The following is a 27,124-nucleotide window of genomic DNA, read 5'->3' on the forward strand; positions in this document are numbered from 1 at the left end:
AGCCCAGGAATCCCTGTTCCAGTCCCAAATACATTTTCCTACATAAATTACCCATAAAAATATAAAGCCAATACTTTCAGTTATTTCCTGGAGAAAACCCAGCATGGACAACCTTGGTGATACACAGATTTTGGCTGTATTGTAGAACAGTTGGGCAGCAGATGGAAAGATACGGTCAGGTACCAAAAAGATGGTGAGCTGGTATGGCCTTTGCGAAATTTGGTCTAATTCTCTGCTAGATAACGGGTTTGCACTTTTTTCTTTCAAGGTTTTGGAAACAACTTCTTCACAGTACCTTAGAGAAAGAATCTCAATGTGTGTTAGTAATTTCCTTCCAGCTGTGGACAATGATCCCACAAGAGCAGCTCTGCAAAGAAGAAAGCCTTATTTGCCTTCCATGCTTAGCTGCTGCAGTTGGAATGATTCTCCCATCAAAAACGCTCTGAGTTTGCAAATACCTGGATTTAAAATGTACTCAGACATATCTTTTATTAATTTTTGCAAACTTCCCACTGGAAATACAATGCGAAATTCAGTTGGTTCATTCTGTTTGCCACCTTCCAGTTCTTTGTCAGACTTCTATTCCAATCTGAACACTGGAGTAAGCTTAAATCTTTTTGTCAGATTGTTCACATGAGCTGTCTCATTAGTGTGTGTGTGTACTTCAGGGTACAGTAGGATTTCCATCTTAAAGTACCAGTTTCAGTCCTGAAGCACCAGTTGCCTCTGCTGGAGGCTCTCACTGATTTGTGCTACCTTTCCCTTAATCCAGGAGGGAGAAAAGCTCAGTTTACCATGAGTCTTGCAGTGTGGGTGCTGAACCTGAGCATCACCAGTTCTTGTGGGCTTCTGTGAATGTTCAGGGCCTGTCAAAGCTCAGGTCAATGGCAAGTGCTGGAAGAAATTGTGTTACAGTCACAGAGCACCACGTCTCTTCCTCTGTGTGTTACCAACCAATAAATGTTTCTGTTGTAGATTGCAGTTTAGGAAGCCACTTAGGCACATATATAGCTTTGCCACGTTTTGAATTCATTCCTGTTTAGGGAAAGGACTCGTGTCTGAAAAATGTTTTGGAAGGTCTCCTTGCAGTTGTGTTCTGCTGTTTTCATCGATCCCACATACATGAACTCAGCTTTCAAAGTGCAAGGCAGTTTAGGTGAAAGCAGAAGAATCAGGTTCTGGGACTGCTGCAGAAAGGAAAGGTGAATACAACTTAAATAAATAAAGTAAATAAAATACAATACCTGATGCTTCAACATGTGCTGTCAGTTGCTTCTGTTATGAACAATTGAAAAAATAAAATAGGAAAAGGGAAGCTACACTGTTAGATGTCACTTAAATAAATGTCAGGAATCGTATCTGATTTTTTATTCAGATTATTATCTCAAAGGGCAGCAGAAAAATGGCATTTTTCACATAGTGTTTGGTAAACTACCCAAAAATGTCACCTGTTATTGTATCTGTGATATTAAGGGTTTGATCTTGAAAAGGGCAAGTCTGCTTCACCTGACCAGACTTAGTTTAGGTGTGGCTAGAACGGAAGATTATTTTTTCACTGGGCTAATCACAAGGACAGGACTTAGATACAGTGTCACAGACAACAGTGTCTTAAATTCAGGTGAGAAATGGGCAGTTGGAAAAAGTGAATTGCTGGATATGAAATCCTAGCTCCAGTGATGTAGATAGAAAAGCTCTGCTGGTCAAGATTTTTCTTCCTGAGAAACAGAAGGTCTGTTGTGTAACAGGTTGCCATGCATATATTTTTTTTCAATTCGAGTTATTTCTTGTTAGGATTTTTCTTAGTTTCATCTTCTTTTTTTCTTGTTTTTTTTTTTCTTTCAATAAGCCAAGACAACACTTGGCACTCGTTCTGATTTCAGACTTGTTTTAGATACTTGTACAACTTCATCACAAACTGTGGAGTTATTTTCTGGCAAAATCAGGCCCCTTTTTATGTTTCATTAGAAACAGCTCTCGGGGGATTAGTTTCCTCTCCTCCTCCCTTCCCTCCCCTCAGGATGAAGAGTGTTTGCCCAGCAGTACTTAGCTGTATTCATTTTTCATCGCCTTGCTGTCTTTATTAGGGTGCAGATACATGTGTGTGTACAGGAGGGATGGCCAGTGGTCTGCTCTAAAACCGTACGGACATGCAGAGCGTCCCCCTTGGCATGCCCCGCTTTGCCGCAGCCCAGCCGAAACGCGTACCTCGCGGTGAAGCCGGGCCCAGCCGAAACACGTACCTCACAGTGAAGCCGGGCCATTTCTTTGTGACAGGCTTTGTTAATCCTAATCATCTGATCACCAGTGTGCTCAGGCACCAGAGATCCCTCCTGGATGGGGATGCGTCCGTGTGGCAGTGTTTGTGTCTCTTGGGCTGCGTATTTTTCATACCTTGGGTGTCAGAACCCTGGTGGAACCAAAGGGGTTCAGAGAAACAGTGGGGTACAGAGGAACAGTGCCAAGCGAAAAAAGGGGGAGACCCAACCTTTTTCTCCTCTTTCCTTTAGCAGGAGAGATGAAGTGTCTTTGGCTAAGCGTGCGAATGAGGATATATTCATTGCTGCGCAGCTCCAGCAGACTTTGGCTGGCCTGGATGAAGATTTAGAAGGTAGGGAAGTATGTTACCTCTGAAGTACAACAGAGAGGCGTAGCCAGGAGATGGAGAGTCAAGCTGTACTCTGGGATATCTGCACACTTCTCACTAAGATCACTGGGAATGGCTCACTGGTCAGAGGCAGAATGTGGTCCAGCCAAAGGGGCTGTTCTCCCATTGCTTCTGGGGCAGCCGCTCATTATAGACTGAATATTTTTCAAGCTGTTTGTCAGATGATCATTGTATTTTGCTATCTGCTCCCAAGAAAAGATGAATGTCAGTTTCTGAACACATTTTCTGGGCCAAATTGTATATATTTCATTGACTTCGGTGAAGCTAAATCAGTTGTGAATTTAGCTCTGTGTTTAATTAACACTGCCTCTGTTTTGTATTCTATTATAATAAAGTCAGGGGGGAGGGGCGACAACATATTTTTGTACCCAATGCCTCCTCTGAGCTAGCAGATGTATTATAAAGTTAAAAACTGTAAAACACGAAACAGTGGGAACAGCTAAAATGTCAAATTGTGCTCCTCTTTTTTCCTAATGCAAAAAAGGATATTTCTCTCCTAATGGTTTGTCACCAAATCACGCTGAACAGTTTTTTAAAGCTTCCCATCTTTATTTCAGTACTTCCGCAGTGGATTCGATTCTGATTTAATTTCTGTGAGTTCTCTAACACTGCAGTTTCTTAGCTTCTGTGTTGTAACCCTTGATTTACACCAGCGAATTTGAGAGGAGAGTTAAGCTTCTTGCACAACGAGACTTCTGGAGTCACTGGTAATGAAGGGTGAGAAGGATAGAGAAAAAATACAAGTACTGGTTCTTTGTTTGCTTGCTCAAGGAAATCCTTCAGCTGGGCTGTTATTACTAACCAGGTCTGGGAAACATAATATGGAGTTGCTCGCTGTTTCTCAGAAATGTTTCTCCTTTGGAGTCATGTGGTGAAATGTTTATCACTGAGACAAGTTAGTCAAAGATAAGGTATGAACAATAGATTAAATTCTGCTTTCAGCTGCATTTGTATGTTTCCCACTGGCTGCAGCAGGAGGACTGCAGGAATATTTGGCTGATCGTAATCAGCAACCAGACAATAAAAAGGACCCAGATCTCTCCTTTTTTGTAATACAGGAATAAATATATTCCTCTTAGTTTTAGTGTAACCAAAATATCTGATCCGCTTAAACTCGTACTGGCTGTTTGTGTATCTTAAAGCCATATTGCTTAAATACTGCCTATGTGTAACATTGTATATGTATTTTGCAGCCGCAGATGGTGTCAGTAACTCTGACTCGGAATACTACAGTGAAGTGTTGAGTCCGCATAGAAGAAAAGTTGAGGCTGCCCAAGATGTTTCCATTTCTGTTCCAGTAACAGTCATAGATGATGTTCCAGAAGTCAGCACCTTTAACTCAGCTGGAAATCAAGAAATGGAGACAAGGGTTTCACAGAGTGTCTCTTCTGACTCTGTTAATATAGGAAGCTTTACAAATAAAAACAACAATGCGGGTTCCTTTGGTAAGGGACACACAGATGGTGGAGCTGTATGCATATCCAAGGACCTAATCCATCAGCAACCATCTGAAAACGAATTCAGTCACTTGCCGGTGGAACAGAGAAGAGATATGTTTGAATCTCTCACATCCTCCTTCGAAAAAAGAAGTGAAAAGAACATAAGACTGGAACCCCTCCCCAGACATAGTGCGAAGACTGAGGAATGTAAATCTAAGCTGACTACGTCTCACTCCAAGGCCACAGCTGAAATCGGTACAGCAAAAGAGAAGACAAATGCATTTAATGAATGTAGTAACAGGGAAAGAGCTCTGAAAAAAAGTAAATCAGAATTAGAAATCAAATGGCCACCAGCAAAAAAAAATGAAGTAGAAGAAATCTCATCAACACCCACATGGTGTCATCGTGCCCAGAATTCGGGAACAAACTATGAACCTAAAATGGGTTTGACAACCTTTAAAGTTGTCCCTCCCAAACCTGAAGTAAAACATTTTGACAGAGGAGTTTCAATCTCCACTGGTGCCATTAAGATAGATGAACTGGGCAACCTTGTAGGCCCTAACACGTGTGTCACTAAGCACATACCAGGCACCTCTGCTGATGAAAGTGAGGAAATCCATCTCAGAAAAGTGAAGGCATTCTGGAGATCAAGTTCTATGGAAAAGCAAAGTGAGGACTCTGCTGAGCATCTTCCTAAAAAGTCAGCAGTCACCACAAACTCTAAGCCCTTTACTGTAAAACAAGAACACAAACCTGTTGGTCATGCAGCTCCAAAACCTGCAGCACCACAAACTGTTACTACCCAGGTAGCTGAAAGACAATCCGAGAATGAAAGGACCAAACCATCTCTTCCAGCTGCATCGTCTCAGGTAGCACCGTCACTGACTCCAACCAGTAATAAGGACAAGCCAGAGCTCCCATTTGTAAAGCCACATAGGAGAACTTCAAGTCAGTATGTTGCCTCTGCCATTGCAAGGCATATCAACGTAACTACCTTCAAGTCTGACTCTGTAGAATGTCATGAGAAAGATGAAGATAAGCAAGGGGCAGAAGAGGTTAAAACTGAAGCAAGAGTTTCACCAAAAAGATGTATTATTGTGGCCAAATGTAGCCCTACGGAAGCAGAATCAGCAGAAACAAAAGAAACGCTTTCAGGTGTCTTTACTTGCAGTCAAAAAGCATCCCACAGGTTTACACCTGGTGATAATTCTGGCGTGGAAAACAAAGCGGTTAACATCAGGGCACCAAACCAAGCAACTCCTCTGAATTTCTATAAAAAGAATGCCAGTGTCCCACTTACTAAATCCTCTTCAAAGGATAACAACAGTGCGGAAGATGATTATGGTTTAAGCAGCAAACAAAGTATAGCAGAGAAAAAAACACGCCTTTTGTTTGAGCAGAGATGTGAGACTTTGACCCATACCAGTTCAGCCCCATCTCTCAGGTCTCCTGATCTCCAAGGGGCCCCGTCCTCCTTCAGCTCATCTCTGCGAGTCAGCAAATGGCCGCCTGCTAGCGGTGTACAAGGTACCTCGCTTAAGGCTGCGCCTGAGCTCAATGGTGCAGCAGCAAACACAGAGTCAGAACAGGAAGAGAAACCTGATGATTCGGATATTAGTGCTCTCAACGAACAGGATGCTTACGTGCAGACCAACATCTTTGGACCAAAGAAGAAGTTCAAACCTGTTGTCCAAAAACCAGTTCCAAAAGACACATCGCTGCATAGTGCCCTAATGGAAGCCATTCAAACAGGAGGGGGAAAGGAGAAACTCAGAAAGGTAAAGTGGGGACTTTTTTTTTTAGCCTGTTCAGACTGCAGAGACCTGTGTTCACCCTGTCAGGCACCAGAGGTTTTATAACTGGTACGGTTTCTAGTCAGCTGGAGTACAGCAGGCATTTGAAAAATGTATAATGGCAAAATACAGACCAAAACACTGCTTATTCTGCACGTCCTGTATATTATGCAACACCAGTGCTGTTGTACTAGCTAGAAGAGGCAGAGGATGCAGAGATAGAGCATAAAGGAGAGGTAATTGAGGTTAGCATAGGACCTGAACACACACTTCAGTGTGTTATGTAAAAACAGGAACACACAACATAGAGAAGACTTGTAAATACCTGCAAAGAAAGACAATGGCTTTATGTATTACTAGGTGATACTAGTTTGCCACTGACTTCAAGCTCAGGGGACATGACTGCATCTGTAAGTACAGCTTTACTATCTACACATGTACTCACTGTTCACTGCAAGTAAGGGTTGTAAAAGCAAGCCCGAGAGAAGACAGACTGATTAGTCTCCATAGCTTGCATTCTGGTACAAGTGCCAGAAGTATTTTTAGTAGTGTTTCCAAACTATCTCTAAGTAAATATCTCATAACAATGCGAGGTTTATTCTTTTCGTATTCTAGGTTTCAGACAGCACACTAAATGGCAGTCACAGGAAACCATCCTACACTGAGCCAGAGAATGAACGCTCAGCCCTGCTAGCAGCAATTAGAGGCCACAGTGGCACCTCAAAGCTGAGAAAGGTAAGAAATCAAGATGGGAAGGGGTCTTTTAAGTGCATCCTGTTCCTACTGGGTGTTTTGGATAAACCCCAGATGTACCACAAACTAAATGTTGTGCTGCAAAGAGAAGAGTCGAAGGGGATGTGATGTGACACAAGACCAGATCTGACTTACACAGGTTGATCGCACAGCACGTCCAATCCTGTCCTTTGCTGTAAAACTTCACACACTTTCAAATGGCTTGTTTTAAGTGAGGAAAAAGCACATAGAAATCCACATGAATTACAGGGACTGTACATAGAAGACATCAAATGTTCATTATTTTCACATTTAGGTGTGGTTTTCTTGCACTTTAGGAGTACAGAGTTAGATTGGTATCTTTGCTTTACCTACTATATACATCCAGTCCCATTTACCTGAAAACAGAGTAGGACTTCTCCAGCGTGCTGTTTATCTGTTAACACGTGCGTGTTGTACGCAGGCAATTGATGTTGATGGAACATCAGCTTTCACCACAGCAGGGTGATTCATTCTGTCTGAAAGATTTATCTAATCATTAAAGCATCTCTTCTTCCTAATCGCCCAAACCTGCATTGTTCTAGCCTTAATTTTCACTCAGTTGACTACTCCAGCCAAGGATGTGTGCTTGGCAAGGAGGTTCCCGTTTCCCTGGTGCAATGACTCAGGCCATTAGCACACATCCAGATACCTGGTATTAGATAGAAAGAATCTCTTGCCAGCGTGAGGCAATTACTTCATCCCTCAAATATCTTACTGCCCTTGCTGCAGGTAGGGTACAGCTTCCTCCCAGCCTGCAAGCAGGATGTGATGGGCAGCAGCTATCTTCACACATACTTAACTGCATGCTGGGTTAATTGGGAACAAATCTAACCTTGTGTAAAAGAGGCTCTGACAATCATGTGGTGGTGTATTATCACGGAGACTTTTTGGAATACCTTCCTCCAGCAGAGAAGCTTTTGCCATCATTTTACAGGAAGTTGCTTAGAAACCATACACTTCTTTTTCACACCGTGTAACCTGTGCTAGTTAGAGCACCCTGTTTGTATGTGTGTTTGTATCTGGGGGAGATACAGATGTGCTGTATTGAAAGGGCTGTCCCTTTCATATCTCAGCTGTTCATGTTTTCTCTGACATGACATTATTCCCATGTATTTTGTGTGTGCATGTGTGTGTGTACAGCAAAGGAATAGAATATAGGAATATTTGATGGGAAGTGAAGCCTTTTGGTTTTCACTAAAGATGTTTTGTGCCTCAGTTTCTCTGAGAAAGGAACGATAATGTGTCTGATTGAAAGCCTTGGCACATGATACTGGGTTTCCTAATAATCACCAAATCATTGCAATTGCTAACAGTTTATCATGATTGTTACTAGTAATGTTGTTAACGGCCAAAATATTTGTTGAGGCAGTTGACAGAAAAGCTGGCTTAGTCTGAGAGATTGCCTCCTCTCCCTGCGCTCATTATAAAGTAGGATGAGTTTCCAAGCTGGGAATTCATGCAGAAATTTTAGTTTCAGAAATTCCACAAAAACATGCTTGGAAGAGGAATCACTTGGTTTTGTTCTCCTGTGCTTTCACGTAGTTCTCTCTGGTCCTACTGTATTTATTTAATTTTTATTATAGCTGGAAACTCAAGGCTTAACAACATTTTTTTCAATGGAGCCATGTCTGAGGGCTCAGGTCTAAAAAAGCCTCCTTGTCATCTGAGATTATTTCTGTGCAGCCCAGGCTGCAAAAAGTAATGAGATTTCTGGGTGGCTACTGCAGCCTTAATTTATCTTCCTGATTCCAAAACTCCTGTGGTTGTTTCCAAATGAATACCATGTCCCACTCTTTTTCTTACCTTACACGCCAAGAAGAGTTACAAGATGCTGGAGCTCACAGTAAGTAAAGATTGAGTTTCTGAGACAGAGTCAGTGCCAAATCCTTGATGCTGGTAATCAGCCCAGCTGAGTGCTGTGAGTGAGTAGTAACAGATGTTCAACCCCATGAGCAAACTAAAGTTCTGAGTGTTTTACATCATTCAGGCAAAGTGAAATCGGGGTACTGAAAGTGCATCAGATGTCAAAAAATTACAGTTTAGTCATGCTTGATGTTAATTACCTCCTTTCAATTCCATCTTGATCAGATCTCCTCGCTGGCCTCCAAAGAGCTGCAGAGTTTTAGGAACGCAGAACTGTCCTTGCAGAAGGCAGCAGACCCTCAGGAAGAGCAGCTTTATATCCCACCTGCCCCAGCCCAGCCACCACCACCACCTCCTCCCACTCAGCAGTCAGCAGCAGTCCCTAAATCCTCTGCCATGGCTACAGGTAACCCTGGGGAGGCAAGGCAAGCCCTGATGGAGGCCATTCGCTCTGGTGCTGGAGCAGCAAAGTTAAAAAAGGTAAATGTGCTCTTATATTTTCTTGTGGAGGAAATGACCTCAGCTTGCTGTGTTTTGGAGAGGCATTTGTAAGCCATGTACTTCTTTCTTCCATCAAAAGGAAGGTACCTGCACTGTTTCCTCTAACCAAATCAAAGGTCAGCAGTGTGTTTCAAGACTCCATGCGGCCTAAAACGTGCCTGTCCATGTGTGCAACCATATGGATAGTAAATACTTCTTAAGTGAGTGTCAGGATCTTGAACATCATTTCAGAAAGCATTTTAATGCCCTTCTCATTCTTGAGTAATATTGGATGTCCTTTAGACAAGGTGAACTGAAGGAAGATCAGACATGAGAACCTGAAGGAAATTCAGAGATACGTGTTCTCTCCCAGTTTCAGTGGTGTGTCCTGGACCTTGATTCCCAACACTTACACTGTGGTCACAGGTGTTGAGAGCTGTCAGTAAAACTGAGGGGTCATTTTAATGTCTGTCTGAACTTTATGCATTGGATGATACGTGTTTTACTTCTTTGGTCAGCTATGGGTCAGTGAACTCCCAGATGGCTAAACGCTCAATTTCCCAGGTGTGATCTTTGAGTAAGTTCATTTATCTCTTTGATCAAAATTTGTTCTTCCTAACCTTGAGTTACACTGCGTTTCTTGGTAAAGAGAAGCAGATCAATTGGCCTAATTGGAGCCATCCCAATATTACACTTCAATAACCTAGAACAGACTTTGATCCAAGGACTTTAGGGAATGAACAAAAGCAGATGTAGTTTTCCCAACACATGATTTAGCTGATGCCAATCATAAATGTGTAAATAGACTGTAACCTTGCTTGCATGTCCTCTTTAAAATAATTCAAAAAATGCAATCACATTTGAAATATTAAACTGTAGTCTGATAAACCAGAAATTCCACAGAATCCTACAAATGTCACAAACAAATCAGTGTTTCAGGGAAATTTGTATCAGCATGTAAAGAGAAATCTGGATGTGCAGGTTTTTTGCATGTGAAAAATTACATCTGTATTATGCATGCTATTAAGAGGAGTGGCTGAGGTCACTGCATTTGTTCAGCTTAGAGAGGGCTGGTGAGTGACCTCATCACAGTCTGCAGCTTCCTCGGAGGGGGGGCAGCAGAGGGGAGGCGCTGGTCTCTCTGGTTAACAGCCACAGGGCACCAGGAAATGGAATGAAGCTGTGTCAGGGGAAGTTCAGACTGGACTTCAGGTACAGGCTTTTTGCTGAGAGGGTGGTCAGTAACTGGAACAGGCCCCCCGGGGAAGTGGTCTTGGCGTCGAGACGGTAAATGTTCAAGGCGAGTCTGGGTGATGCTATTGGTCATATGGTTCAGTTTTATGTAGTCCTGTGAGAAGCAGGGAGTTGGGCTTGATGATCCCTGTGGGTTCCTTCCAACTAGAGACATTCTGTGATTGTAGGACTATAAATTACGAAGATCCAATACTCCAGATCGGGCCTTTATTTCCCTACTTGACAAATTTACAGAAAAGACAGGATTTGGACATCCAAGAATACTTGATGTAGTTGTTTTCTAGATCTTTCCAAATTCCTTGTTCTTCCAACTGCATTACTCTTGCAGAAGTCTCTAAGGGAACCCACAGCTCAACTCATTAAAGCAAGTCGTTATCATATCCTTAGGGATTTATTTCAAAACAGTGGGATATCCAGTGAAAATAAGCTGGATATACTGATGCATTCTGATAAATACCGTGCCTGTCTTCTTTCATTTTCAAGACAGAATAATTTTTGGTAGTTTTGACACTAAAATGACAGAAGAATACATCTCTTATTATATAGATCATTTATGAAAATAAAAGAGCAGTGTTCTGTCCAAGACAGAGTATGATTTTCTTATTACTGTGCTGTCCTTTCAGATATTGGATATGCAAGCTAGGTCTCGTGTATGCCAAAGACATCATATCACTTTGATATCTGAGATCTCATGCCCTTGATAACTGATAAAAGTAAAAATGCTGTCAAATTATGTTGTCAGATTTCTCAAAGACTTTCTACCCAGTGTGTATTGATACATCTGGCTTGCTGCATTAAAGGAGAGCCAAATTCTGCTCCTTCTCCATGGTTGGACAGCTTGCTACAGCACAAGTTGAATCAGCGGAGGAGAATGTGTGGTAGCCTGATATCAGGGTTTTCTTCCTTTATGGCTGAAGAGCATGTCTCCAAGGAACACTGAGGGGTTTGTAGACAGTGGATGGCAGGTGGTTTTGTGCCAAGGACAAAGCAAACTTTTTTCTTTGCTTTGCCTCCCCTGTCAAAGATCTGTGATGTCGTGGAGATGTGAGCACAGAGCCACCCTTTGCTCTGCTTTCGGGAAGGTTTTGGTTGCAGCAAGTAGGCAGCAGAGCAGGTAGTTCGGTTCGGTAACCGCATCTGCTTCTCTTCCGTTGTCTTCTCGAAGGTTTCTGGGACAGGGGCTTCTGATGGTGAAGTCATTTATTTAGCTAATATTGTGGTGGGGAACTGGGAAGAGTCTGCATTGCTTAGTTGTGTATGACTGTTTGTGCTTATTTATGAGGGGTTATTTGCAATGGAAGTAGATCAAACGGGGCTGTCAGGGGAACCAAACGTAAAAAGCAACCAATTGCCTAGATAAGGAACATCCCAACAAACATTTGAGCTCTATTAATATCTGTGAAAAGGCAACTCCTCCACTCCACCCCTGATTACACAGCTGTTTGCTGAAGTCATGAACTTGAAGGTTAAAAGATCCACTGTACAGGAAGGGAGGAGAGAAACTGCTGCAGGCTGACCTTGCCTTGCTGAGAGTCAGGGTCTGCACCACACAGGCTGTAACTGGGTCAGCCAAAACAAACCCGAGCAAAAATAGGTGCTCGAGGGAAGTGCCAAGTATAGGTAAGACAGTATGTGCATAGGTCTCCTGGCTGTTCTTTAAGCCATTTCTTGGAGTGCTGTGCCTGCTTTGGCAAATAAATCATACTTTGTTTTGAAGAAGCAGCTTCTGTTTTATTGCACGCTGTTGCTGTCCACAGAGTCCCGAAGGAAAATTCTTGTGGGTGCCAAGCCCAGTTGGGCCCGCTCAGGGAAATGGTTCATCCCAGTGCAGCGCAGCTCAGAGACCTGCCAGAAAGTGGTTATGCTACAGATCCTCCCCAAAGGGAATGGAGGCGCAGGCTGGGAAGGGGTGAACTTGCCAAACTGGAAGAGACCTGACAGTGTGCAGGAAGTAACCTTTTTCTTCTGTTTTCACATTAGTCTGTCCAGGAACCTGGCAGGTGTTTAACAACGTCCAGAGTTTAACAGCAAGTCAGGGAGATGGCATCAAGTAAAGCCACCAACCAGGATGGCTGACCTAGTGCCTTTGGTAGTGGTTAATTGACTCGAGAAAGAAAGGTGTCTCACCAGCAAGGAGCCTGCCTCCCAGCCATGTGGTGTGCCTCCAGTACAAGGGAGAACGAGCTGATCTAGGAAATAAATAGCTGATCTGAGACCCTAGTTTTGGCTAATTCTGGTGAGCAACACTCAGGTCATAAAGCTGTACCATTTGAGCTTCTGGTGTTAACAGTGAACTAGTGTTTTCCTTAAATTGTACCAAGCAACTTTCCTCACAGTTTCACATCCTTAAGATCTTCATATTTAGTTCTTAAGATTTTCATTTCTATTTCAGAAAATGCAAAATAACCTACCTAGATCTCTGAAACTATGTATATCATTACATGTGTATTTTTATGTCTGTGTAACTTGCCTTGGGATTTACCATGATTATCTGTGGAAAAAAAACATAACTACACATGCAAATAACCCATTAGATGTCTAGCTGTAGGTATAGTTGCAGCACAAGCCCATGCAGGATTGAAAATCTTACCCAACAAAGAGAAACTGTAGAATTTGCCCTTGCTTATATGCCATCTGCTCATCTTAAGGAGTTGTACCCAGAGACTTATTGCAGAGCAACGTGCCTGCACAAGGTGGGGAAGGCAAGCTGTGTATCTGAAGGACAGGCCTTTGCTCCTGGTGCAATGATTTCTTTAGGCCACTTCAATGGTGGGTGCAAGAGAGATCCTTCAGATTTCACGTGTTTTCCAAGAAAGATTGGAGCTGCAGCTGAAGCAGCCTTTTTCTGTTTACTTGCTGAGATTTTAAAAGTTAATTTGGCTCCATCACAGTATCCACAAGCGTTCATGCCAGTGCTCAGCATTGGCGTTTAGTCACATGAGCTCTTGATAACGTGCAGTGTATCATCCTGTTGGCAATCAGAGGAGCCAGGTAGGGTAATTACTGCACCCATTACAACGAGTCCCTGGTATACACTGGGGCAATTTGAAGTCGGCTGCCAGCAAGTAATGCATTTTTCTGAATTATGGCACACTGAATGTCCTGTAGCATGGCCTAGTTCCATACCTTTGTGTCATGCAGCTACTGTTCTCCTTACATCATCACAGATATGCAGTTGTGAGTGAAGAAATACTGCTTCTTATCGCCAGTGCCCGTGGGTGCAGTGACAGGAGATTACAGACTCAGAGCCACAGCTGATGTTGGCATTGGTACGCTGGAAATAGGGCAGGAGGCCCCGCTGAAGGTTTGGTTGATCTTGATATACTGGTAGTCAAATGAACTCATAAAGTGATTCCAGTTCCCATGCACAGTGAGAGGCAGTCGTTTGCATGCTGTTACTCTATTTGAATTGAAAGATAACATTTATCCTGAACTCTTCACCTCACTCATAGCCTGTACTGTTTTCCCCAAGCATCAAGCTTCTGTCACAGGCCAAAACGGAAGGTTTAGACTTGATCAAACACATTATTCCTGTGTAGCTTCTGTGGTCACCTTAACGAATAGATAGAATCAGAGCTCAGTAACTTTGATTTTCGAAGAGCACCCGAGCATATGTATTTAAAATGAAGCATATGCTTAGATAACCTGAGGACTAGTAAGGAGGAGAAGCATTTGCTTAAGTGTTTTCCTGAATCAAAGCCTTCAGGAGGAAGCAGAGTACACATCACTTGGTTTTGATGACCAGTGACAGCCAACCGATACTGATCTGATTTTGGCTGCCAGTTACTACGTCCTTGCAGCCCGGGTTTCTGTTCATCCTACAAAATGAAGGAAGTTTACAGAAAAGCACATCACCTGTGTCCTACTCATCATGTAATTGCACCTGTGATTACTTAAGGATGTGCACCGAGCAGGGGTTTTGGGGACGGACAGCACCTCTCGTTAGACAAACTGATACAGCTAGAAGAAAAGCAGATAAGCTTTAAGTGGTCTCAAGGAGCTGATGAAGAGACCAAGCTTGAAAGCAGTCCCGCAGGAGAATGTTTGGTTAACAGTGACAACAGTTGGAGGTTTAAAAATACCTTGAATGATCGTGTGCTTTTCTTTGTTACAGGTCCCTCTGCTCGTTTGAATCATGTATAAGGAACAGGTACTTGGAAAATCTAACCCCGTATGCGCCCACAATCGTCATTCAAGGTCTGAAGTGGCAAAAAACCATCAAGAAGTTTAGTTTATTCTCTTGTCTACAAGCCAAAATAAGTTGTAGTTAATTTTCTGTGTGTTCCTGCATAATGGTTCTAAGGGGAAAACATGTTGCTCTGCTGTAAAGCTTCTGTGCCAAGGAATTGTGTTTTGCCTCTGAATATTTAAGGTTGCCAATAAACTATTCTTGTTGGCGGGTTAATAAGAATATAAACACTGTGCAGTCCTGTGTTAATATTTAATTGTGTTTATGGGCAAAATTAAAAGCCTCTGCTAGCTCTCTGAAAAGTAATACTCATTTCAAGCTGTTAAAAACATGTAACTATTTCAAACTATTTACTTGATTCTTACTTGATTTGGAAAAGGGCTGTAAGTGATTCGGGTGAAAAACTAGAAAACCAGGTCTGTAAAAAACAATCTCAAGAAAAAACGTTATGAAGGACCTAAACTGTCATATGCTGGAGTCATTGGTTTTGTGTTTTTTTTTTTTAATTAGATGGGCTTTATGTCTCTGGTGGGGCTCTGAGAAAGCAGGTAATCGCTAATGAATGTGAGACACTTGTCTGTTGAGCAGTTACTTATGGGATATGACGTATAGAATGCTAATACGCAGAGATATACTGAACCCCTGGTAACATTCATGGCACTTGAAAAATATTGGGGCACCTCAAAGGACCTCTGTTTGCAACGGACAGTGACAGTTATAAATAAGATTCAGAGCACTGCGCAGAGGTCCAGGATTTAGAACTCATTCCTGCACTGCAGAACGGCGTGAGGCTGGTTTGTGTCAGCAGCCAGGACTTCTGTCGTCCCTTGTTCAGGCCATGCATAAGTTGGCCCTTTGTTTCCAGTCCATGTGGCTGTTGTATGTTGTCTCACGAGTATTTATAGCAGCATCTTTTTCAGATGGTAACTACTTTGGTAGTTGTTGTTGTTGTTGTATATATTTTCACAACATTTCATTAAATTGATTAACTTAAAAAGGACAAGTGAAAATGCTTTTTCATACTTGCTGTACTGCAATGAAGCTGAAGAAAAGGTAGTTTGTACATTTACATTTTTATAATCACAGATCAGGGTAGTGGCAGATTCCTTTTTTTCAGAGCTGAAATTTAAAATGTATAGCTATGTAATGTTGAAAGCACGAGAATATTTAGCCATCTGCATTTAATGTGACTATATATTATATATATTGTAAAATATTTATGTCTGTTAGTGCCACAAATAAAAAATGAAATCGAAACCTGACATGGCTTGAAAGACTCTTTTTGTCAAGTGTTTTCCATTTACAGAGGAAATTAGAACTCTAGATGGACTTGAGGCAAACCGGTACGCTGCGTTTGGCATCTCAGCTCCAGTATAAAATGCCTCAAGCCAGGAGAGGGCTCACAGCTGATCCCTGGGAACACAGTGGGAATCACCAACTAGAAACAAGATGTCAGAGTTTTGATAATAATGCAGTGCTGATAACGATCCATTTCCTCATTAGGGAAGGTAATATATCCAGAATGAAGGTGCTCTGTCACACCTTACGATAAATGAGATCACCTCTGTTGACTGGTTAGCCTTCTTTTGCCTTAAAAGTCTTCTCAGTGTGCATTAGATCAGAAATACATGTTAAAAATGCTATTGCACAGAAGGATTTTGTCACTCATAAGCTTGAAGGCTGTAGCTAGGTCCCACCAGCCACAAATACAACTTCCTTGGCAGGTGCTGTAAGACAGAACCCTGTGCATGCAGGTCTCCTTCTCCTTGTTCTTAGTGTTGCCTGGAAGCCCTGCATCTGTAGCCCCTCCCTGCTAACACCCCTGTAGTGTGAGAAGTTGTATGGGTACATGCTTTCCCATGTAAGGGATCCAAAGCTGGATTTTGAGATAAGAAGCTCTTTCAGGCTTTGAGAAAGTTTTGGTTCTGGGTGCTGGCACTGCATGGAACTGAAGTTTAGTAGAGTTATTCCTGGATAAACTTTGAGTATTGAATTCCCATGGGTAAAAAAGTCTTAAGAACAGCTGGAAGATGAAATGTCACCTCCACTGTGACAGCAAAACATCATGAAAAATCCTGCTGGCTCAGTCACAGCTCCTGCTACAAATGGAGGGGGAGTTCAGCTGCCTGCAGCGGGAAACCAGACTGGGTGCTCGTTCCTTTCTCTTGCTGCTGGGAGTTGTGTGTGCTCGCACGTTGTCATCCAGGTGCCGCTGAGTTCCTGGTAGCAGCACTATTTAACCCTAAGTGAATGGCAATGTGACTCTAAACCCATTCAGAATGAAGTCTAGTTACAGGTACCACCCTTCCATAGAATAACTTTCTATTAACTCTTTCAGTAGTCTTCATTTGGGAAGTAAACATGCACCAGTGTTTCAGTGCACATCAGGCAAGCGCATTTGGAGGTCTTCACCGTCTCATCCCCTCTTCCACTGTGCTTCAGGGCTCAGAAACTGGGTTCCTGCTGGGTGAAACAAATGCAAGAGACGCGCTCCTTGGACACACAACATAGCGTTCAGCCTGTGGAACCAGAGTGGGGCTCGTCCCAAATCAAAACAAAACCCCTGGAATGTGCCTGGTAAAGGCGTTGTGCCCTCAGCACCAAGTATTTTCATCCATCTATTTTCTCTTACCAGTCCACATGGTCTGCTAGTGCAGGCACAGCCTAAGCCTGGAGTTACGTGTGCCCACCCAGGTTCACTCTTGACGTGTCCTTCATGGCGCTTGTATGTGGACAATCTGCAGGTTCCTGTTTTGAAGGACAGGACTGAGAGGCAGACAGTGAGCTCCCTTTTCCCTAGCGTCTCTCTCAGCCTAGGCACCCCCACATACTCGTGCCTCAGTTCAACCCAAGGAAGGATTCTCATGACATGCTCGATTTATCTGGTCCTTTACATTGCCCCTTTTCATATGATACTGAAATTGGCTGAAAAGTAGTATTAGCAGGGAAACTGGAGGGTTTGGATTTGGTATCTTCATTCCTTGTACAGGTATATATCAATGTTCGTGGCTTAAAGATATTAGGAGGTCTCCCCTCCCCTTTTTTTACATCCTCTTATGAACCTTTTTTTTTTACTGAGCTCAGGGTATTACTCAACCATAAAGGCAGCATTAAATTGCTCTGATTAGGTATTTAATTTTAAATAATATTGGCTATCTGTATGAGCTATTTGACTTACAGGACTTCATTATGGATTCTCTTCCCTTGTACAGACAGCCTGCCAACGCTGGCCGTGCGAAGTGTTGGGCCAGAAGACCTCCTGACATGCAGATCAATCTTTGAGGTTCCGAGCATGTCAGGTTTCAACTTCTCCAGCTCATACAAGTGATTTGCACAATTTATGCTACATTTACTGCAGCCAAAACTTGGCACTTCATGAGTGTGTAGGAAAGAAAGGAGGAGAACGAGAGATGCATTTATAAGACAGTGGAAAATGCCACCCTGAGATAGCTTGCAATGTTTTCCCTCTAACCTCTCCAGGAAAGACAGAAGCAGTTCTGGTGTTTGGTGCTGCTTAGCGTTAAGCCCCTGGTTTAATTTGAATGCAAAAACGTGCACAAATCTTGATCTGAGTCAGTTTTTTCTGAACGAAATATTCATTGACTGGTTCTTTGTTGGTGCAGTATAAAAACATCATCATGTATCTTCTACAACAGCTAATTAGCAGCTTTCACATATTTAGTATGTACATTACTGTGTATTGTTTCTCACTCAGGTCTAATCATCTGCTGAGCTACGTGTGCATCACGTGTACCAACGTGCTTTGCATCCAAGACAGGTGTTAGGATTTCTGAGGCTATTCCCATGCTCACGCCCTGCGTTGCTGTTGAGTAGGCGCAGTGGAATGCGCTGTACCCCTGCCACCGCTGCCACCATCATGGTGGCAATTCTCCACTTGCAGAGATCGACCTTTGCAACGGCACAGTTCTGTTCTTAAACACAAATGGAAACAAATCCCTTGGTTTGTCAGTGATGTTCACCTGGATTTGTTTCCAATCTGATTTCCTTTTTTGCTGAGTCGGGTGTGGAGTTTGATTCATTGCTGAGGTCTTCATTTGGCTGGAGAAAGTTTCCACGCAGTTGAATTCCCAGGGTTGTTCGTCAGAGTATGCTAAGATGAATGAACCTTTTTAAGAGCAGAGGTTTTTTGGATTGGTTTTAGGTTTTTTTTGTTATTATTAATTGTTTCTAGATATTATTAAGTATTTGCTAAAGAAATACAATTCAGTTAGATACTAACAGCCTACATGAGGCTGCCCAGGGTAGAAAAGTCCCACTCTTCAGTGTTTCTCTGCTCAGAATCAAAGTTGAGCATTTTTTTGTTTCTCATTTAAACCATTTTCTGATCTGTTGCAATATTGAAAACTCCTTAAAAAGAGGGCTAAAATAAAACTACCTAACAGGAATATTGTATGGTTTTCGCCTTTCAGGAAATGAAGAGCAAGCTCACTTCTGTTATCCGTTCCCTCCCACCACTCTCCCCATGTGTACGGGAGCACGTGTACCCGCACGTGCACAGAGGCTCCTTCACCATTTCAGCAGTCAGGGACAGTTGAAAAAGCATCTTTACCACGGGATCCTTGACCATTGTTAACAGTGGGACTTTTTACCCTGTCAGATGGGAACTTTCTGGAAGGGACTACGTTTTGATGCAGTCGCATGAGCTATACGCAGTCACTGCTGGAACCAGTCTCAAATCCAGCTCCAGATGATGCTGTCTTCCGACAGTTTCTTTTCCTTTTTGCTTTTTTTTCTCTTCTTTACTTTTTTGTGTATAGACCAATAGAAACATACACATGCCATGTCTCTTTTCTGAGGACTATACTGTGCTCGAAGCCCTAAAGGTTTCCCCCTGAACAGAGCATCAAGTTGTTGCCGTTGAACATCGGGCTGAAAGGGGACATTGTCCCTACACAAACACCACTGTCCGGTTTGCAAATCAGGAGCTGAAAAAGGAAACTGCATGAGAAAGAACAAGGCTGTGGAACATCATTGTCTTCTACGTCAACCTGTGTTTACTGCAGCAGGAACAAAGCAAACGCAGTGCAACTCTGCCTGCGTTCCCTTTGTCTTGTTTCGGGCAGCCAACAGAGGAGCTGCTGTCAGAAGCGCTGGGCTCTGTCCCTCCTCGTACTTGGTACAGGGAAGTGGGTCACAATGGGAGGGTTCCGGTTTGGCTGGTACCACGGAATGGTTGTGTCCCTTTATAGGTTTTTTTTTTTGTTTTCCCCAGCCTTGCAACAGACCAAAATGTGGCTGGATAAGAGCCAGTGCTGGGGATGGATGGCAAAGTGGGGGCTTCCTTCCGCTGCAGTGACCAGCGAAGGCTGCTCAGGAGAATGGCAGTCATGGTGGAGAGCGATGTGTGATTCAGCCCTTGCGCAACTACAGTACCCAGGTCCCGGTAGCCTGCAGCAGATCCATTCTTCAGGCAGAGGTTATGGCGCAGGGCGAGGCGAAGGGATGCTCTGCCCTCTGACACCACCTCAGAGTGAGGCCCGGGTAACCCAAAGAGGTGCAGCCCTCCCTTCCAAAGCAACATGTGCCTACAAACCACATACAGGAGGCACCTCGGTAAGAACTGCTGATACGTCTGGATCGTGGAAGTCCAAAGAGACACCAAAGAGATCCCGAGACAGCAAGTACCTCTGTGAATAACCTGCGTGGTGGTTTAACACGCTCTAGGCCAGACACAACCATCCCCACCAAAGACCTTGGCAGATAAACTCCAGCACTCAGTCCTGAGGCCAGCCGTGGCGGTGGGTGCACCCGGCATGTTCCCAACACGAAGCACGGGGAGCAGTGGTTTGACTGCCACACACTGTGTGTCCCCTCTTTCCGTAGCCTCAGCGCCCATCTTCCACCCTTTCCAGCTTGTGGAAGGAACGGTTGGAGGCGATTTGCAGACAGCCAGTGCTGCAGAAGTGCAGAGTTGTATTTTTGTGTGTGGATGAATAATTTAGCATCAGTTCTGTGCAGTGTAAAATTACTGCTTTACTGCTGCTGGGGCCAGTGTTCGTACAAAGTGTTCGCCTTGGCCCAGTTACGCAAGTTAGAGCCTGCTGGTTCTGTCCTATGCATCTGACATGAGGCAGAATTTTTCCAGGCTCAAACTGGGAATGAGAGCAGGTCTTTCATTCTGGCAGGAGGCAGTTCCCCTTCCTCGTTCTCATCTGTAGTCCTGAGCAGGTTTCTTCCACAGAGAAGGGTGCTGGATAATGTTTTTCCATATATCATCCATCCTCTTCGGCCGTTGCTTTGTATCACAGTGCCAGCTAAGCCACCATTTCCATGCAGATTGGCCGTGGGGTTCATGCCCGTACGCTGCAGGTGACACCTGTGCCCTTGCCCTTCCATAGGCAGGGAGCACAGAACCTGAACAGATTTGGATATATCTTGTTTTGGTTGCAGGGTGGAAATTGTTCCTTCGAGATTCTACCTCATCTGTCCTCAAAGAGGGGATTAAGAGATTAGGGAACGAAGAGCAATATCACTGTCACTCAAAGGCACACTCCTAAGGCTAAAGGGAGGCTGAAAAGCTGCAGTAGTTCAACACCAGGACAGGTCCAGAAACGGAGAAACTCAGGGGTTTCCTTAGGATTCTGCATCTCAGCTACCACCACTTCTGCCATGTTCTACAAGTGTTGCCAAGAGATGCTTAGTTGAAAATGCAAATATGTTCAAGGCTGAAGGATCAAAGAGCAATTAAATTAAAAACTGCTGACAGGTCAATCTTAATAGTCATTTCCATGCTGAAATAAGTCAATAAATCTTAGCTTGCAATAGATCTTACCACATAAAGGTGGGCTTGCATAACAGGAAGATGTAGTAAAATATAGCAATATATTTTATGCAAATGTTTTTTAAGAGTAATGAGCAGCATGTTTTATTCATCTTGTCCTGGCATCAAAGCGGTCAAGAAGACATTGGACTTCTGGAATGGGTTAATCCTTTGCAGCAGCAGTGTGCTGAGCAGGCAGAATGTCTTCTATTTATATTACTATTTACTTGTATTTGTAAATACAAGCTTTAATTGAGCTCCCGAGCCCTGCTGTGTTCGGCACCGCGCAAACACAATGTGAGCAGCTGTCCCTGCCCCAAAGACCTTTACAAACTCGAAAAGTCAGAAGGAGAAGAGGATGGGAGCAAAGGAGATGGGTGACTTGCCTGACGTCACCCAAGATGTTAGCGGCGGAGGCAAACCTGGAGCTCAGGACTCCTGTGTCATACCCTGGCCCAGTTCTCCAAGTCAGGCCTGTAGACTAAATGAGGTAAGTATGGATCAAATAAGAAACAAAAGCAACCTCTCATGGTGCAGCTCAAGAGAGGCTGGGAAAGCAGCTGTTCAGCTGACTTTCGGACCAGACACCTTAATGTGCCCTTTGTATTTATTTGTCCTCCCAAGCACACAAAACTATGAAATACTAGAAAATGTTCCTAGGGCCTCGTATCTATAACCAGACCCATCTCTAAAAAACACAGTATTACAGGAGGGAGCTGGAAGCCAGCTGCTAAATTTCCAACAGATCTTCTGCATGGTAGAAGCTCCCGGATGGCTAAACAGCCCGTATCCCTGTTGCGGCTTCCTGCCCACCTGTAGCTGCGCTCCCCACTACCCCTAAGGGAAGGCCCGAGAGTGGGGGGCCTCCCTATACTGCGGCTTCAGCAGCGCCCAAGCCCTTCAACAAGGCTCTTTCTATTAGCCCCTTATAAGCACAGGCCGGCAGGCAGCCCGGGCAGGCAGCTCCAGGAGAGACATGGATCATTTGAAATCATTTGCACATTCTAAATCATCGGCCACGATCTGCAAAAAAAAAAAGTAGATCCTTGTGTTGCACGCTGCACTTGGGAGGGGATGGAGACTACTTCAGGCTAATAAAATTCCCGACAAGTGACCCTGCACAGGAGAAGTCCTGTTCTCAAGGAAAAGCCTTACATCAGCACCGGCTCACAACTCGCCCTTCTTTTCACGGTGGAAAGATCGGGGATTTCAATCCCGATTCTAGAACAAGTCAAAACTTGGAGAGCACAGGGATTGCACAAGCAAAGAAAGGGCTTGGGGACAGCCTGTATTTCCTCAAACACCCCCTCCCCCCTTTTTTTTAGTTTTTCTTTTCTTTTTTTTTTTCCTTTTGCTTTGAATCAGAAGAGCTGTTCTTAGGTTTGTGTGGTCTCCTGCAAGATAAAGGACCTCACTTCCAGAGTGTTTTTCCTGGCGCTCACAGACCGCACAGAGCCCAGCCCAGGGTAACAACATGCTGCGTGTTCCCAAAACTGGGAACAAAAGGTGAGGATTTCTTCTTTTCCCCGGGATGCTGATCTCATGTTACGTTGCTGAGGGTGCAGTGGGAATGAGATTTCAAAACCGATTTCAACCAGGGCCGGTCGCGTAGCTTTCCCTTTAGCCAGAAGAGAGGTTTCCACTGTGAGCAAAACTGGGAGAAAGGTACATTTGCCTCCTGTGCCCGGGACAGCAAATCCTCACCAGTAATCACAAGTGGCATTAGGAAAAAAAGCAGGTCAGTTTTCAGGGGAGGCTTCTCCCAAGAGCGGGTAATGTTATTCTCCGCAGCCAAAACCCAGCCTGGCGCCCGGGTACCAAGGGCGGAAGTACCAAGGTACCAAGTGGGAGGCGCAGACCCGGTTCTGTAAGAAGCACATCCCAGCTCTGCCTGACCTGTGCCTAGGAGCAGATTTTATTTTTAAGCGTGTGAGGCAGAGTTATCGGAGATGAAGAATCATGAGTCAGACCCGCAATATCATGAGACCGGGCTCCAGCCTGATGACGGCTGCATTTTTATTTTTCTTTTCTGTTTTTAAGGGAACAGCTTCTGCCGCGTGTGGTTTGGCCCTCCTGATTTCTGAAGCTCCTTTGTCTGTCTGTGGGGTGTGGGTAGGACTCCCAGCTCCATCCTCTCCTGTCTCGTCACCCCCCACACCCCCGAGTTGTGCTGCTGGGCCGGGCAGGGGAACTCAAACCGGCCCCAAAGGCAGTCAGGGTCCAGGAGAAGGGATGTCAGGGCAGAGCTCTCCCAGCCCTGCTGAGCACAGCTCCTCATTAGTATCTCTACACAGGGCATTAATTGCTGCTTAAAAAGGGAAAAAGCCAGAATAAGAAGGATTAAAGCACAATATTCCCTGCGAGTGCTCCTCTGTGCCTGTCGAATATGACCCACATTTGCCAGTGACCATTGAAAGGTGGTCCAAGCCAGTGCTCAGAAAAAAAAAAACCCACAAAAAATAAAACCAACCCCCCCCCCCCAAAAAAAAAAAACATCTATTGCTTATGGAGATGGTTTTTACAGTAAAAAGAAGCCGTCTCTAAAGTCTTTGCTCAGGCCTGACCCACTGCTAGGCTTCCTACCGGTACAGCTATTTCCATTGGAGGTGTGATATTTTGTTACTGAAATAGATAAACCAATATAACCACTACTTGGGGGACACTGTTGTACGGGCATAAAGATGCTTTATACCAGCACAGTTTATTCGCCTTCTTGTATGGAAATAGAAATTTCAGCGTAAATAAGCACCTTTATGCCCATATAGCTGTTTCCACCCTGGGGAAATTATGCCATTTTTACTATGCCCCTGCAGTTACAATTTTGTGTGTGGCCAGGCCTTCGCCGTGGTACACCTTCTGTGTAGAAAAGCCCTCATGGTGACCAGTGCCTCGCTGTGCCAAAAAGCTGCAGAAACTCAATGAGATGATTCAGGTATTAGGTATTCCACTGGATCAGGGTATCAAAATCTGAAGGAAAGGTGGGGGGATGTTAGGTGGTTTTGTTTACTTTTGCTGGCCAGTGAAACCATCCATGTATCTGGCATTGAATGACAATGGCTTTGCTGGTATCTAGAGGCAGCGGACAGGTAAAAAAAGAGACGTTTATAACATGTTACAACAGGAAGAGTTAAGCTTACAATGTCTGCCTAAGTTCATTTTACAGAAAAGGAATAACCCTTTGGTAGCAGAAGAGCATCACTGAGCATGTCTCCACTTCGGAAATGAGCATCCTTCCCTGGCTTCACCCATGGGTGTTTCCCAATGTGCCTCAGCTTCACCCATGGGTGTAGGAGCAGAAAGCCATTATCCTATGAGAAAATATCCTACCCAGTTGCCATTGCTTGCAGATGATGGATGCTAAGCAAACAGGAAAAAAAAAATAAAAAAGAGAAATACAACTTTTAAAGGTAGTCAGCAGTTATGTGAAGCTTTTCACCTCAAAATGCCTTGCAAACTCTAGTTGTATTTAAACTGGTGTCACTGGAGTGCATATGCTTGAGTCTATCCATGTGGGTACTCTGTCCTTGTTCATGTGCTCCACATAAACACACTCAGCAGGTCAGTATATGTCACAGGGAAACAAGCAGCGTGTGCGTGGTAGCAGCAAGGAAACGGCTGAGCTGCTGCCCCTGCTCAAGGGCCTTGTCTCACCCCTCTGGTTGTGCCAAAACAAAATGGAGTCGGCCTCCCCACTTGCGTGCTGAGGAAGGTAACTTGAAGAATGGGGTGGGAAGGGATTTTAAATACCTGCTGACAGTACGATTACTTACAGAATTATTGATAGAGTATGTGCAGGTTGGTGACCCGAGTCCTTTCCCACTGTGTACAAATTCACTGTTTTCCTCTCTTTGCTGCTAAAAATTTAGAGGTCATTTTGGCAGCATGAGAGAGAGAGGGGTTAATTGGCCCACTGTCCTTAATGGTCATTGTGAGCAGATCACAAAGTCAGAGCTGGGGCTCGATTTTTTTATGACTAAAGTTTTCTGCAGCCATGAGCCTATTATTCCGCTGCAGAGCCCTGCGGCCCTTGAAGCCGAGTCGCAGGGGTGAAGATCACGGCTCTGCCAGTAACCATGTCACTGCAACATGAAGTTTTAATCAGCAAATACTGGGCAGACATGGCTCTGGTACTGCAGTGTTAAATATAATGGAATGTGCCCCACAGATGACTGTAAGTCCTTGCTGTCAAATCAGCTCTGGCTATTTACCTTCCAGCTGCAGCTTAAACACCCAAAATGTGCTGCAATCCAGCTTTTCCCACATCAGAGGCTTCCACCTTCCTGTAGCATTGCATATAAAGAGGTAACATTTCTTCATTTGCCTCGCATATCAAAATGCAAGGCAATCAGTCATTCGTCCTACATCATAAATAATACATGCACCCGACCAAACACAAAGGGCCGTACTTCTGTCTGCTTTCCCTCCACACTTTAATAAGATCATCTGAATTTCAAGATGAAATGTGCAGTCTCATATTTAAATCATTAGGTCCCCGTGTGGTATTTCATCTCATTTTTGCAAGGTCAGGGTGGCCAACGTGGTCAAAGAAAGAAAGGAAAGACAAAAACTTTATCAGCAGGACAAATGTGACTGGTTCATGTCAAAGAGGAAATAGGTTACCCATAGAGAGTAAAGACTTGTTGGAGATACGCAAGGGAGCTATAAATCAGTGGTTTCAGACCATGGTGAGGTGCACCTCTCCTGTGGTACCATGTCCTGCAGCAACGAGTCCTCAGCTCCTTTCATGGCCCTCTCCCAGGTTTCAATTTGTTTCACTGAAAGGCTAGCAGTCCAGCTTCCAAAATGGATGTGGTAGGGTTTGGGAAACCGGAACAATCACCCAAAGTAAACAGAATTTCACAATCTCAGTATATGGCCAGGAGCTAAAACCTCGTGGTTTCTGAGCAGTTTCTGGCGGTGATTCCCTCTTTGGAACAGAGGATGGTCCTGAGACCCAGCAAGCTTGGATTATGTTTTTGCCCCCTCACAGACTTGCTCTGTGACCCTGTGCAGGTCACTTCATTCTTGCATACCCTGGTTTCCAGCCCTATGTTAGTACAGGGTATCCCCGCTGATGGCCTCCCCTGTCCCATCTGTTTCATAAGAGACCTGCCAGAGGACGAGGAGGTATCCCAACTGCCATGTATTTGTTAAGCACTGCAGAGGTCCAAGTCTTAGGCAGTGGCAGTGAACCTTGTAACATGCCACGAAATAAGAAGGCAATTCATTTAACCCATCCATGCTAGCTTCCCTGGATGTGAAACTGCAGGTATTTATGGCTGACTCATAAAGGTGTTGTGGGCAATGCTTGTGAGGCACTTTGTTGACTAAAGGTGCTAAGAAGTCGTCTTTCCTGCCAGGAGATCTCAGTAAGCGCTCGTATAAAAATGCACTGGGCACAGGAGTATCTAATGCTACAACTCTTACTAGCTTTAGCACAAGCAGGAGCAGGACCTCAATCACAAGCAGCTTCCAAAAAAAGAGTGAGACAAAAATTTGGCAGGCAGAGCACAATATATATTCTCATGTCATCTTTATATAACCATTTAGCCAAAAAAAGAAGGTCACCTATAAATCCAGATAGGCCCAGACAACTGAACTCTAAAGCTAGTTTACAGGAAAGGTTTCCAGAGCCCACATGGTCTTTTATGAGATTAAAAATGGATAAAAATATTACTTTGGACCACAGTAACCTCGACAATACCAGGACTGCTCTCTGCAGTGACAGCTTAGGCATGGAATAACTGCAGAAGTGCATGATTAAAAGATGTAGAATGGGTAACTCCAGCAGAAGTGTCATGCCTTGTCTCCTATATACAGCCATGGTAAATTTTGCCCAGCTAGTTGAGTCTTCTGTGATGCCCAAAGCATCTCTCCTTCTTCTGT

The 27,124-nt window shown here is 44.0% G+C and overlaps 1 protein-coding gene across 1 annotated transcript in view; it reads left to right on the plus strand.

Annotated features, from left to right (window-relative positions):
• The window catches only part of COBL (cordon-bleu WH2 repeat protein), a 161,146-nt gene extending 146,725 nt beyond the window's left edge, over positions 1–14,421 (plus strand). The window contains exons 13-17 of the mRNA XM_084260031.1: positions 2,508–2,608; positions 3,859–5,882; positions 6,513–6,632; positions 8,760–9,014; positions 14,383–14,421. Of these exons, the coding sequence (XP_084116157.1) occupies positions 2,508–2,608; positions 3,859–5,882; positions 6,513–6,632; positions 8,760–9,014; positions 14,383–14,400 (2,518 nt within the window). The 3' untranslated portion in view covers positions 14,401–14,421. The remainder of the gene's footprint in view (positions 1–2,507; positions 2,609–3,858; positions 5,883–6,512; positions 6,633–8,759; positions 9,015–14,382) is intronic.
• Positions 14,422–27,124: the final 12,703 nt, after the last annotated feature.

Source organism: Gallinula chloropus (assembly GCF_964237585.1).
Source record: "Gallinula chloropus genome assembly, chromosome: 2".
Classification (NCBI taxonomy): domain Eukaryota; kingdom Metazoa; phylum Chordata; class Aves; order Gruiformes; family Rallidae; genus Gallinula; species Gallinula chloropus.